Source organism: Neodiprion lecontei, chromosome 5, assembly GCF_021901455.1.
Source record: "Neodiprion lecontei isolate iyNeoLeco1 chromosome 5, iyNeoLeco1.1, whole genome shotgun sequence".
Taxonomy (NCBI): Eukaryota; Metazoa; Arthropoda; class Insecta; order Hymenoptera; family Diprionidae; genus Neodiprion; species Neodiprion lecontei.
In genome coordinates this window covers 22984681-22997289 of record NC_060264.1, presented here as the reverse complement: position 1 = coordinate 22997289, position 12609 = coordinate 22984681, and the positions used below count along the sequence as shown (strand labels likewise).

At 44.2% G+C, this 12609-nt stretch overlaps 2 protein-coding genes across 2 annotated transcripts; both read right to left on the bottom strand.

The window, feature by feature from the left end:
- Positions 1-698: 698 nt before the first annotated feature.
- Positions 699-9904, bottom strand: LOC107223017 (V-type proton ATPase catalytic subunit A-like). The gene is made up of 8 exons (XM_046740677.1): positions 9717-9904; positions 8972-9328; positions 7005-7299; positions 6666-6929; positions 5379-6241; positions 4298-4729; positions 1084-1688; positions 699-762 (listed from the first exon to the last, which is right to left on the bottom strand). Exons 2-7 carry the CDS (start codon positions 9119-9121, stop codon positions 1119-1121), a joined length of 2574 nt encoding a protein of 857 aa, XP_046596633.1. The 5' UTR covers positions 9122-9328; positions 9717-9904; the 3' UTR covers positions 699-762; positions 1084-1118.
- Positions 9905-11139: 1235 nt separating this feature from the next.
- LOC124294625 lies at positions 11140-12024 on the bottom strand. The gene is made up of 3 exons (XM_046740685.1): positions 11960-12024; positions 11580-11890; positions 11140-11354 (listed from the first exon to the last, which is right to left on the bottom strand). Exons 1-3 carry the CDS (start codon positions 11981-11983, stop codon positions 11198-11200), a joined length of 492 nt encoding a protein of 163 aa, XP_046596641.1. The 5' UTR covers positions 11984-12024; the 3' UTR covers positions 11140-11197.
- Positions 12025-12609: the final 585 nt, after the last annotated feature.

Below are 12609 nucleotides of genomic sequence, written 5' to 3'. Positions count from 1 at the left end.
GCGTCGATTTTACCGTATACCTATTGCAGATACCTACGTCTTGCATGCATACGTATAATACATAGATATGATCTCTATGTTCTATTTTTCATCAAAAAAAAAAAAGAAAATAAAATATGACGCATACACTGTATTAAATAATCAAAGCGCTTACGCGCCGTCCTGTTGTTATTAGGAAATGATTTTTTTTCTATATTATACGTATTATGATTTTCAATACTATAATATAGTGACTATATATTATACCATGTATATACAAAGGAAGGAGATACAAAACACTAGCTGTTTCTGTATACTAATATAGGTATATAATTATTCTCGTCTTCGAGTCTTAATTTAAAATAACTCGAAATAAATCGTTCTCAATCGACATTTATGTAATTATGTAACGCATGTAAAATTACTGCTATCGCAACGCCACTCGCGTACAGTTCAATTTCTTTTTTTAAGTAATTTAAATCACATACCCATAAATCACGTATTTGTTTGTCGAGTATGTATAATATACAAAACACACGTCGGTGTATAGTAAAATTTTATTTACGTATACGGTGTATCATGTTTCTGATTTAAATACCGTTCATAAGAATATTTATTATTGTATAATTATAATTACAACCAACAACGGTTGTATTAATATTTATAACGACGATGTTGCGCGCTGTTGACGCCAGAATTCTTGACGACTTTTCAGAAAGGCGATACCCTCCTCTGCGTAGGCCGATATGTGCTGCGCTGAAGCTTGATGGGGTGCCTTTATGTCTGAAATCAGGCAAGGCCAGTTTGATTTGCGAATCAAATTTCGTTTTCGAAATTTATAGAATTTGATTGCTGGATATTTTGTTATATCATTCGTTAGAATTTCAGATTTAAGTTTAAGTCTCAATCTCATGTAAATGTCATCGACTGAATTTCGCGGGCTAATTTTAAGTCGTCCAAAAAATTGGTAATCAAATCTATGAAATTCACCCGCAGCATATACTATGTGTGTGTTCTTGCGGAAAAATTGCACGAATTTAATAATCGATCGAACCTCTATTCCGTCCCAACTAGTTTATCTTATTTTTGTTTTAATTAAAGAACCGTTAAGGAGTATCTCCGCGCTTCTGGGAATCTAATTAATAGTCCTGCAGGTTTCTGAAAGCCTGGACCATGTCCTCGTACAGCCGATCGAACTCCATGCAAATATTCTCCTCGCCAGTGATGCCGGGATCCTCGAACTTCATAGAAGTCAGCCTGTAGAGAATATCGCGCATCGCGTCGCGGATCATGTTCCAGGTGATTCTGTTTTCCGTGGGGGTGGTAACTGCGTCGACGGCGCTCCTCGCCATGTCGTAGAATCCGATTATGTTCTTCAGCATGCCGACGGTCTTGTAGAACGGACAGAACCTGTCATAGACAGAGTAGCTGTTCTGCTGAAGAAAGTCGTCCTTGATGATCTTGGCAACCTCTAGGGTGACTTTATCACTCTCCGCCAGCGAGGCCTTTCCTACGAGCTGAACGATCTCGCTCAACTCCTGCTCCTCCTGGAGTATCCAGCAGGCTTTTGTCCGCAGCGGCGGGAACTCGTGAAAGTTTTTGTCATAGAAATCGTCGAGGGCTGTTCGGTACTTACTGTACGAGATGAGCCAGTTCACTGAGGGAAAGTGCTTGCGCTGCGCCAGCTTCTTATCCAGGCCCCAAAATACCTGGGCCAGGAAGTACATAGTTGTCTATTCGGTTGGTTATATCAGAAATAACATTCGTAGCTGAAAACATTCCATTTGCCTAGCAACTGTTGGTGTATCGAGAGTCGAAACCAATATTTTCACCGTGATTTTGAGAATTACGATTTACCCAAGACCTCTGCGAAGTGGGTGCGATTAAACCGAATAATCAAACTATATTACCTAGAGTTGCTGTTTTTTTTCGCAGCATTATTATTTTGGACCTCTTTTTTCGCAACTTGGAAACAGCTATTAAGTCTCCGCCCTAAGAGCCAACCATATCTCGTTTCTACTGCAATACACGTACACTAGGGTGGTCCAAAAAATCGATTTTTCTTTTTTTTCAAAGTTACACGTTCAATAGTTTTTGGAATAAGAAATGAGACGCCTGTTATAGTTTGAGCCCTTGATATTAATATTTAGTGGTTTCTGAACGCATAATTCCATTTAATTATTACGCGAAAATACTTTTAGTTATTTCGGAATCTTGTACTCAGTAACGAGGCAATACATGTATACATAAATGTCCGATACAAGTTTTCGTAGGGAATTCAATGCTCTACAAAAAAGGCCTGTTACAATTTTTTGATAACTGAACACTTTCAAAAGTTTTTCAAAGTTAAGGTTAAAATCATGTAAAAATTCACATTCTTCGAGATTAACAGCGAAAATACTAGACTTGTCGTAAAGCATTTCAACCGCCATAAAATCATATCATTCAATTAATTTTAACTAAAGGAAATTTATTTTTTACTCACAAAAAGGTGCTTTTAAAGTGGAATTACATATATAACATATTATTACTTGTAGTAATTGCGGAATAAATTTGCTTAAGTTGAAAATTAATTGAATGACATGATTTTATAATGTTAATCTCGAAAAATGCGAATTTTCACATGATTTCAACTTTAACCGTGAATAACTTTTGAAAGAGTTGAGTTATCAAGAAATTGTAACAGGCCTTGTTTGTAGAGCATTGAATTCCCTAAAAAAATCTGTCTCGAACATTTTTGTATACATATATTGCCTCGTTATAGAGCTAAAAAATTCAGTAATAACTAAAATTATTTTTGCGTGTCAATTAAATGTAAAATGGAAAATTGCGTTTAGGAACCACTGAATAATTGCCATTGTCGGGAAAAAATAGCCGTCCTGAATTAATGTCCACGTGTGTATGTACAAGTGATTTCTGCAGACTGAATTCTCGATTATTAGAATTTAGTTGATGGTGAAATTATACTTCAGCAGGTCTGTTGTCATCCCGTTGGGCCTGAAATAACATTCGACATCAGACGAGTTCCGAAAATCAGTTCAGAGTTAACATAAAATTGTCAGCGTGTCTAATAGCGTTCATTTTTATTTTGCGCAAAAGTTCGAATCCACCTGATAAACATGTGAAAAATAATGTTTTTTTTCGGAAATCAAATCTAAAATTGTCGGAAAGGAGACCTTCGAAAATTGAAGAATTTAAATAATACCTTTTAATATCCATGAATTGAACCCGTGAAAATCATTTGTATATACACATGGACAGTGGATTTGTGGACGACTAATTTTTCGGCTGATTGTGAGTTGATAACGTTGGTAATGCAAAATTTGATATTTCCGATGTAATGCGCCATTTACACGCATTTTTAAATCCGGTATTACTACGTCGGCCATAGTAAAACCGGAATAACAGCCGCCGTGTAAATGTATTCTATGATTCTACATTCCCAATGTTATCAACTCAGCCGAAAAATTAGCCGTCCACGAGTCCACTGTCCATTTGTGTACACTATCGCCCCCGGGATAGGCTACCGAAGTTATCCCTTAGATAACTAGTCACTCTGGGCTCAGAAAAAGTGAAATTATTAGCCCCTCCAGTAATTTTGCAAAATAAAATATACTTTTTGAATGATCGGCGGATATTGTTATTTTTTTATGGTAGTGGTATATGTTGTGCGTACGGTTCTAAAATTTTAGCCCTTAGTATTGAGAAATGGCGGAGTAATAAATTTTTTCTGAAAAAAGCCATTTTTGTTGAATTTTCACATATATGACCAGTTTAGAGTTTTTAGAATGCCATCTATAAATTTACCGATAAAAATCATTAGAAATGTTGAAGAACTCTTCAACAAACATGAAACAATCGGTTAGAAGTCTTAAAACACCCATATATATATCTTGTACAACTAGGTTTATCAGTGTGGGGTAACGAGTTACCGAGGTGTGGCCGCTAAGGGTTAATCTGGATTTTCATGGGCAGCAAAATGCTACCGCAGTATCTTGCTACCTATAGTTCTTGGCCAATAGGCATGCCAAGAAAATGGGTAATTCACATTCGGCGCACACGTGGTAGCGCTAGAGTCAGTTTTGTAGGAACTCTAGGTATGTACGCTTCCCTTACGGAGCTTCCCTGCTTTATTAACATTCCTATTGGTCAGAAACTCGACAGCAATATACTGCGGCAGCATTTTCCCGCCGGTGAAAGTCCGGTCATAACTTCGGTTGCTCTCCCGGGGGCGACAAATACTGTGATCGTGTGTGTACATATGTGTCATGTAGTGCAAAAAACGGGTATGGTTGACTCCTTAATATTACTTCCTAACCTGGACGATCCCGAGAGTCGCGCTTGTCACCGGGTCTGAGAAGTCGCCGCCCGGAGGCGAGACGGCACCAACAACGCTGACGGATCCCTCACGCTCTGGGTTCCCGATGCAGAGGACGCGGCCCGCACGCTCATAGAAGTTCGCCAGTCGTGCACCTAGATAGGCCGGATATCCAGAGTCCGCCGGCATCTCGGCCAGCCGGCCGGAAATCTCTCGGAGCGCTTCGGCCCACCGCGACGTTGAATCGGCCATCATCGAGACATTGTATCCCATGTCCCGGAAGTACTCGGCCAGAGTTATTCCCGTGTAGATCGAGGCTTCCCGTGCTGCGACCGGCATGTTAGATGTATTTGCTACCAGCGTTGTTCGCTTCATTATTGACTCTGTTGATCCATCGATCTCTACCGAGAGCTCGGGAAAGTCGCGGAGTACCTGAAGGAACGTTGAATCCGTTCGGGGTAAATCATTGACCGGGGCTTGGATGGATTTGAAGATAAAAGCGGTGTTATAGATCGAACGGCCGGGGACCCCCTGAATCAAAACTTAGGAATAAGAGAAAAAAACCCTTTACAAAATCTCCACCTGTGTTATTTGCGTTAATGGTAGTGAACACGAATGAACCTATATTGGACTGTGTGATATTAATGATGCCAACAAAATTCGAACAACACAGACTAAAATTGTAAGATATCGACAGTTTAGGAAATTGTTTTACAAAGAGAATGTTCGAAACGCTTAGACTCTGGTATTTTGATCCGATTGTATAGTGTTTTTGATACAAATTTATCATAATATAAGCACTATCAAGAACACTCTTAGGCGTGTAGATAATAGTAGTAATTGATTTCAGAAGAACTTTGGATGAATAATTCCAGCAACGTAAAATAACGCCATTGATAATTTGTCTTTAAAACAGTCCTTATACGGCCTCAAGTAACTTTACATTATTTAAAACATGAGAACGCTTGTCTTCATGATTTTAAACGATTTGTATGGGATAAATTCATAGTATTCGAAATGAATACACAGAGATTTCTCGCCAAAGATGTAAAACGATGGTTTACGTTCCCTTTCCCAGTACCTCGGACATTTCATTCCCGCGTTCTCCGCACCCTACGTAGACGATAACGTCCGAGTTTGAATACTTGGATAGTGACTGCGAAATGACGGTTTTCCCACATCCGAACGCTCCCGGAATGGCGGTGGTCCCGCCTTGGACGCAGGGAAAAAGAGCGTCGAGGATGCGTTGGCCAGTTAGGAGAGGATGATTGGCGATCAGTTTTTCGGTGTATGGCCGGGGTGTGCGGACGGGCCAAAGTTGGATCATCGTGTGACCCGTGAGCTGCCCGTCGAATTCGGTCTCGAGGATGACCTCGTCGACGGCGTACCTACCGGGAGGCGCGATGTACGTCAGGGTGCCCCTGGCCTTCGGGTGGAGGAGCATCTTATGCTTGACGAGGGTGTTCTCGTCGACGATGCCAAAAAGGTCACCACCGGTCAAATGGCTCCCCGGCCTGATGTTGAGCGGCACGAAGTCCCAGGAAACGTTCCTGGACAGGGAGGGAACGCTGACACCCTTTGGGATGTAAATCGAACCCGTCAAATCGTGGATATCTTTCAAGGGACGTTGAATCCCGTCGAAGATGCTGCCTAGGATTCCAGGCCCTAGTTCCACGCACAAAGGGGTCCGCATTCTGAAGACGGGGTCGCCCACCGTCAGGCCGCTGGTGTCTTCGTAGACCTGAACCGTCACCGCGTCGCCGTCCAGTCTTATCACCTCACCGATCAGCTTGAAGTATCCGACTCGCACCACCTCGAACATCGCCGCCCCCAGCATCTTCTTGGCGATTACAACCGGGCCCGAGACGCCGAAGACGTAACCGATCCGAGACTCGACCTCGTCGTCGTCCATCGTTGCGGTTATGTTGGCAGGATACGACAAATCTGAACCATTGACGAAGAGAGGAAACAATCGACGAATTCTCGTCATCATATATTCGTCGTTGCTTGCTTCACAGCTATGGGTGATTGTAACCGATGGGATACATATTTACTTGCCGATAAACAGGCAAATCGTTTCGAATAGTTTCAAAGTGATTTCAAACGGTTCAAGCGGTTTGAAAATGATTCGAAAAGTTTCAAAAGATTTTCAAATTATTTCAGGCGATTTGAAAACAATTACAAATGTTTTTAAACCATTTTTTAGGATTTTTAAACGACTTCACGGTTCGAATTAAAAAGTGATTCCAAGCGGTTGCGAACTGATTACAAGCAGTCATCAAAAGTGGTTTGCTATTTCAACGAGTAAATACCGCTTTGGTTTATACTTACCGTAGGAGAACCCCAAAAGCAATCGCTTCCCGCTTACCTGGGTGTTTCAGCAGGTTCTGAAGATATTTTTTGTCGACCTCCAGCTGACCCAAAAGTCGCTGATGAGCCGTACCGTTCTTCTGACCGCAAGGCGTGCCCGATCTCTGACGCCGAGGAGCCGGCTTCTTCGAGGGTTGATCCTTCGCCTCGACCTTTGGAGCATGCTGTGTTTTTGGTAGCTTCGGCTCTTCCGGCGGCTGTGCAGAATCCTCAGCGCTGTTCTTGCTGGTCAGCAGAGCGACTGGTATCGGGGGAGATTTGTCTGCGGATCACAGCGGAGGAATCTGTTAACTAAAGAAAGTCCGAAATACCAGTGATCAAGGAAGTGGTTACATACCTCCGATTATGTTTTGGATTGCCTCCTGGGCTTTCTGGACACCGAGACGAAACCCGTCGAACTCCGAACGAATCCTCATCCCTCGGTAATAGTAGACCAGACTAAGCTCGAAGTCCCCGAGGTGGTAGAGCGCTTCGGCCTTGTAGTACATCGCCCTGGCATTGCTCGGGTCCCTCGAGTTCTCTTGGAGTGCCGCTTCCGCGTCCTCCAGTGCTTTTTCCGGCTCTCCCAACAGCAGGTAACACTTACTCCTAGCGATCAGAGCGTTCTTGTCGCCGGGACTCAGCTCCAGGGCCTGAACAAAACGATAGTGAAAACGTGAGATGAGTGACTTGAACCGGTTTGGGCAAATCGACGTCCTGAAGAACAACGCTATACTGAGCGCGGCAAGAAAAAACCTTGTTGACGAAGTTGATGGCTATCTCAACGTCCCCGGAACGCATTTCGCGAGCAGCGAGAGCGAGCATCGCACCGGGTTCCGCCTCTTCTGGTATCTGAAGTGCGCGGCTGCGGTCCTGGCGACGCTTCATCTTGAGGGATTGCTTGATGTCGCGACTGCCCATATTCACGGCGGCGGCGCGATCCTTGTCCGTGTAAACCTCTTCCTGGCGTCGCAAGCCGCAGTTTTTCCGGCGCTTCTTCTTCTTCGTCTTCTGGGCCCTCATTTCCGTGTCCAAGGCACTGGCCGGCTGGCGTCGCTTCCGCTTCTTGTCACCCTTCTTGCGTCTCGACGCACCTTCATCCTTCAACTCCGAGAGGGTGTCAATCGTCGCGTGCGCCGTCAACGCCGAGCCGTTTCCTAACACCTTAAACTCGCGTCTTCCGTACTTCCCTGACTTGCGGCTAGATCCCTTTTCTACCGTCTCCTCGAGCCCGACCCGGACAAAGCTCAGGAGGAAGTCGTTGTCCTGCATCGTCTGGTTCAGGATGTCCCTCGCCTGCGTTCCGGCAGCGTCGGACGCCCCCGAGGTGACGGTTTCGGCGTCCCCCATGAATCTCCTGCCCTTTACCCTCGGGATTTGAGATAAACTGATACGTGGAGCACGACGCGTTACTCGTGTACCTTTTCCCGAATTCTAGCATAGCCGATCCGCGGATACGTGTGGATATCGACACCTTAACTAGGTGGCTCGTCGCCCTGGCAACTCAGTCAACAACGAGTCACGATCCTACATATTGTACTTTTCGTATACCTATAATCTTACACGGATTTTCTCACATGTGTGATATCCACCGCATGCGAGTGTGTGTACCATATGTGTTGTGCGTACCACCCATGCCGAAGAAAAAAGTAAAGTAAAGGAAAGGAAAGGAGAGGAGAGGAGAGGAGAGGAGAGGAAAGAAGGACCCCCACATGTCGCATGATGTGCGACGAGACCCTAACGATTCCGCATGAGCAGCTTATGTGCGCGAGAAGTTTTAGAGGAGAGGAACTTGATCAGGACTAGTCGCTGCTCTGCCGACACGCTTTGGCTGTTCGAATCAGTTGTACCTGTTGAAGATGAGGAAGACGGCGATACGATTCGTCGCCAATTGCACACCTACAACAACAATGGGTCATCGTTCATTGACTCACTTCGTCAGGGTCTTGTTCGCTGATCCTCATACAAGGTTTGTGCACTCGCTTTTGTCGATCAGCGATCGAACACTGTTTCGGTACTTTAGTGACCTAATTTAACTATGGCACTCCTCTCGTCACCTGTTATTAATAATTAGAACTTATTTCAATAACTAATACAGCACACGATTACGATCGGCAACATATTACAGTTGATGTAAGAGAAGTTTGGAAGCTTTAGCTAACGTATCGATTTGCTTGCGCTGATCAGATAACTGAACCAATTTTACGATTACTATTCGATTTCTATTACCGTGAAGAATTGAAGCGTGATGGGGAAAGAGAGGGCCAAAGGAGTTTGTGCATTACAGTGCCTATAATCTATATGCGAATTATGAGGCTGACTGACCTGGTTGTAGGAGTAGAGAGCCTTGGAATAATTCCCATTCTTCAGGTGTCCAGCGGCCTCGTCGACGTGAAGTTTCGTCTCCACCGCCACAGCCGAGACCTTGTGCTTTCCAGCTTTCCGGCTATTACCGCCGTTTGGAGGCGGTGTCATGCTAGGTTTCCTTTTTACCGCTTTTGCTGATCAGTTTTTCAGCGTCTCAGCCAGGCTCGTGATTCATATTTGTGCCAGTTCATGATCCCGACCGTTGAAAGTCAAGGTAAGAAGATGAAGAAGAAGAAGATGAAGAAGAAGCAGAAGAGGAACGCCTGCTGTTCCGATGAGTTCAGTCCCAGAGTTTGCAGAACAGTGCAAAGAGTTCTGAAGAACGAAACAACTAGGTATGCCTCTGCAGGATCGTGAGGTGGATCGGAGAGAAATGGATGAAAAATGGAAAGCTTCATCCTCTCGCTTCATGATTAGCAATTTTTTGCACGACGTTTTAGCCGGGACAGGCCGTGCCTGGCATCCGCAATGTATGGAGCTGGGTTTTGAATCCAGTAATTGCCGCTGGCAGTGCTCCGGTACCCGGGTGAAATTTATCATTGTTACAACCCCTCTACCGCCGACCGCTAATGGTAAAGTGAAACTATAATTTGTCGTTTCTTCATCGCCACGCCCCGACGAGGATGAAGATAATTCGGTAAGTTTTCGGTAAACTTTGGGACATACTGAGCTACAGATTTGACTAAATTGCTGATATACTTACCGACAGCATGGTTTTTTCACCGACTTAGTTCTTTTTGTTGTTCACATTTCTAGAAGCGTCGTTGATGATGAGTAAAAGAACACGTACTTTCACATCGTCGTTATATCGTTGGTCCGAAATATGAGGATAACACGACAACCGATCAGTCGGCCAAGGAAAGAGCTTAGTGTTCTTCCCGATAACAGTGGCTGTACTCTGAGCGGGATAAGAGAAGGCAATAAGGTCAGGGATTCGGTTCGCCTGGAGAAACAATAGCTCGCTGATCCGATCTTATGCCGGGAGCGCGCAAGCTCGGGTTCACTTAGCGTGTCTGCCATGCGGTTATACCTGTGCCCGACAATTATCCGCCGGCTGACTTGGTCGATTGGGATCTCGACGAGGTGACTGACGGATCGAAAGGACAAATAATTAGACGTAAAATTACTGGGGCACCCCGGTTCCCCCCGATAACCGTGGATATAAGATCGCGTCCCTGCACAGCCTATTTATGCGACAATTGCCATACTGTTTATTGCTACCGTTGCATAGTGCAGTAACTTAGTGTATTACACTATCTTTCTGCAAGGAATTTTGTCAACCGCGCGGCATGCGACGATCATCGAGGTAATTACGCGCGCACTGCTGTCTGACAAACTCTAAAGTTTAAGGTAAGGAAGGGGAGGAATCATGCCCGGAATGCGCAAGCTTGAGTTCGCTCATTGTTAGCGTGTCTGATATGACCGAGGCTGTAGTTATAGCTACGGCAACCCTGTACTTAACTCGGCAATTAACTAATAGCCCCGACGGCCACGGGGCCTATCAATCCCTGAGGCTTGTTTCCCCTAACCCTTAGAGAAAAGGCTCATTAACGTTCATCACCTTTGATCAACCGGTCTGTGTAGTCTTAATGCGAATTCATCGATGCACGGATTGAGAAGCATAGCATGATACTCTTCGTCGGAGGGTTTTCACGACAGCGGTACTCTTCAACGTTCTTCTTACCCTGGTTTTTTCGATGCTGCTGCAGTTGCGACAAGTTGAATTATTCCACAGACTCCGGACAGACCCAGAAGCCAGACTTGGACGACCGATGCAAGGAACAATACTGGGGTATATTCTCGAGTATTACATCGAGATACCGGCTAATATTTCCATATAATTATTAATCGATAGACGAATGAATGAACGAGGGCCCCCCTTGCGTGTTCCGGATTCTCTGATATTGGTATTGAACAATGTTACGTGTACAGGGTTCGCGGTCTGCAACGGCTTATTATTAAGCCCAAGACGAATGTCTGTCGTCACGCCATACCAGAAACCCCATCCCACTGTTTTCGGGACAATCGCGTCGACGTGCATTACGGATTTGCGGAAAAGTTGGTGGTGACGCCGAAGGAAAGGTACTTGTAAGAAGCTCGCAATTAGGTTATTAGTATTGGTGCAGTATTTTATTGAACAACCGTGATGAACTAAGATTCGTCAAGAGGCAATTACCGGTATCCTTAAACTCGGGCTTTTCTTTCGGCGACCTCTTTATAGCGGGCGATATCGTCCGCGCTAATGGTGTATGAGAAGTCTTGACCGGCAATATTCGTGTGGACAGAGATCCGTCCGTTAGCGTCGAAATTAGGTTTCTCGGCAAGAAGCTCGGTCGTATCCCTGCAAGAAAAAAGTTTTTATAAAACAATGCGATCATCGTACAAGTACCAGACTTTGGTGAAATTGGACATCACCGGTCAACCGATACCATCTAATCGAAAGTATGCTTGAAGTCAACAGTTGACTCTACAGCGCAGCTGACTTTGGGTGCGCTAATGTACCGCAGAATGCGTCAGGTTATAATCTTGGTCGACTAGAACCAAACGATGATTGCAACAGACTTACGAGATTACTCTGTATCCGTTTTCGTCAGAAACGTAGACGACCGTTCGCTTCTCGACCCCATTGCTGTACCAGTATTTTCCCTCAACGCGTACGCCCTCCCTGACTTCTATCCTTCCCTGGGTCACATCCATTATACTGTCGACGAGGATGGTAGTGAAATTGTATACGGCATTTTCGGCCTGCTTGTGGAACAGCCTTGCCTCAGCCTCACCCCGCTCGGACTCGGCTACATCCTCTTTCGACGACTGTGCCGCGTTGTCCTCGAAATCCTGGGCGAAGACTCCGGCAAGGAGACCAGCGAGAAGGAGAAGCTGGAAGAGAAACAAATCTGTTTATCAACCGCGATTCGTTTCGAAATATCTGCATGAAATTCAATTTACCTTAAACGCAGCTGGGACAGTCATGCTTCCTGATGATATTGATCACGTACTATTGAATGTCTCGGTATCGACCTATTTATATACGAAACGATAGACCAGTTGCCACTAATTACTCCCTCTTTGCCCCAAGGGGTGATGGAGTACGTGGATTTTCTTGAAATTTCAGTGACCTTCATCACTGGTGTCTCTGTACTTTCACTTTTTCGATTATGCATCCGTGCTGTTATCTTTACCCTTAAGCGATAATTTCCACACTATGATATGACAGATATTTCTAATTTGTCTTGAACTTTAGCATCGAATGGATTAATAATTGAATGAATGGAACGCGAGTGGAATTATTAGTCCAATTAAGTGAGAATTCCACTTCGGAAATTGATGTTCGTGACGAAGTTGTACTCAAATTTTTTTTTCATGCCCCTGAAATACGCATTTGATAAGTCTACGCAGAAAAATCTTGACGCTTCATTTGTTTAACATTTTTTTTTTCTAAATTGTTAATGCCATTCGATAGAACAGGTTTTTCTATACAAAACAAATATGCGTCACAAATTCCTAACATCAAAATTGATACATCTATAATTTGTTGAGGTACCACACCACGGTCAAAATCTTTTTTTTCGTTTTTTTTCATTTTTAGACACATGCAT

Bases quoted from the DNA above. Each gene is read 5' to 3' on its own strand.
- LOC107223017 (XM_046740677.1), bottom strand. From the start codon at position 9,121: ATGACACCGCCTCCAAACGGCGGTAATAGCCGGAAAGCTGGAAAGCAC. The intron at 7,300-8,971 runs GTCAGTCAGCCT...CGTTTTGTTCAG, and splicing joins CTCTCTACTCCTACAACCAG to GCCCTGGAGCTGAGTCCCGG. The intron at 6,242-6,665 runs GTAAGCGGGAAG...TCAATGGTTCAG, and splicing joins GAACCTGCTGAAACACCCAG to ATTTGTCGTATCCTGCCAAC.
- LOC124294625 (XM_046740685.1), bottom strand. From the start codon at position 11,983: ATGACTGTCCCAGCTGCGTTTAAG. The intron at 11,891-11,959 runs GTAAATTGAATT...TTTCTCTTCCAG, and splicing joins CTGTCCCAGCTGCGTTTAAG to CTTCTCCTTCTCGCTGGTCT. The intron at 11,355-11,579 runs GTAAGTCTGTTG...TTTTTCTTGCAG, and splicing joins AACGGATACAGAGTAATCTC to GGATACGACCGAGCTTCTTG.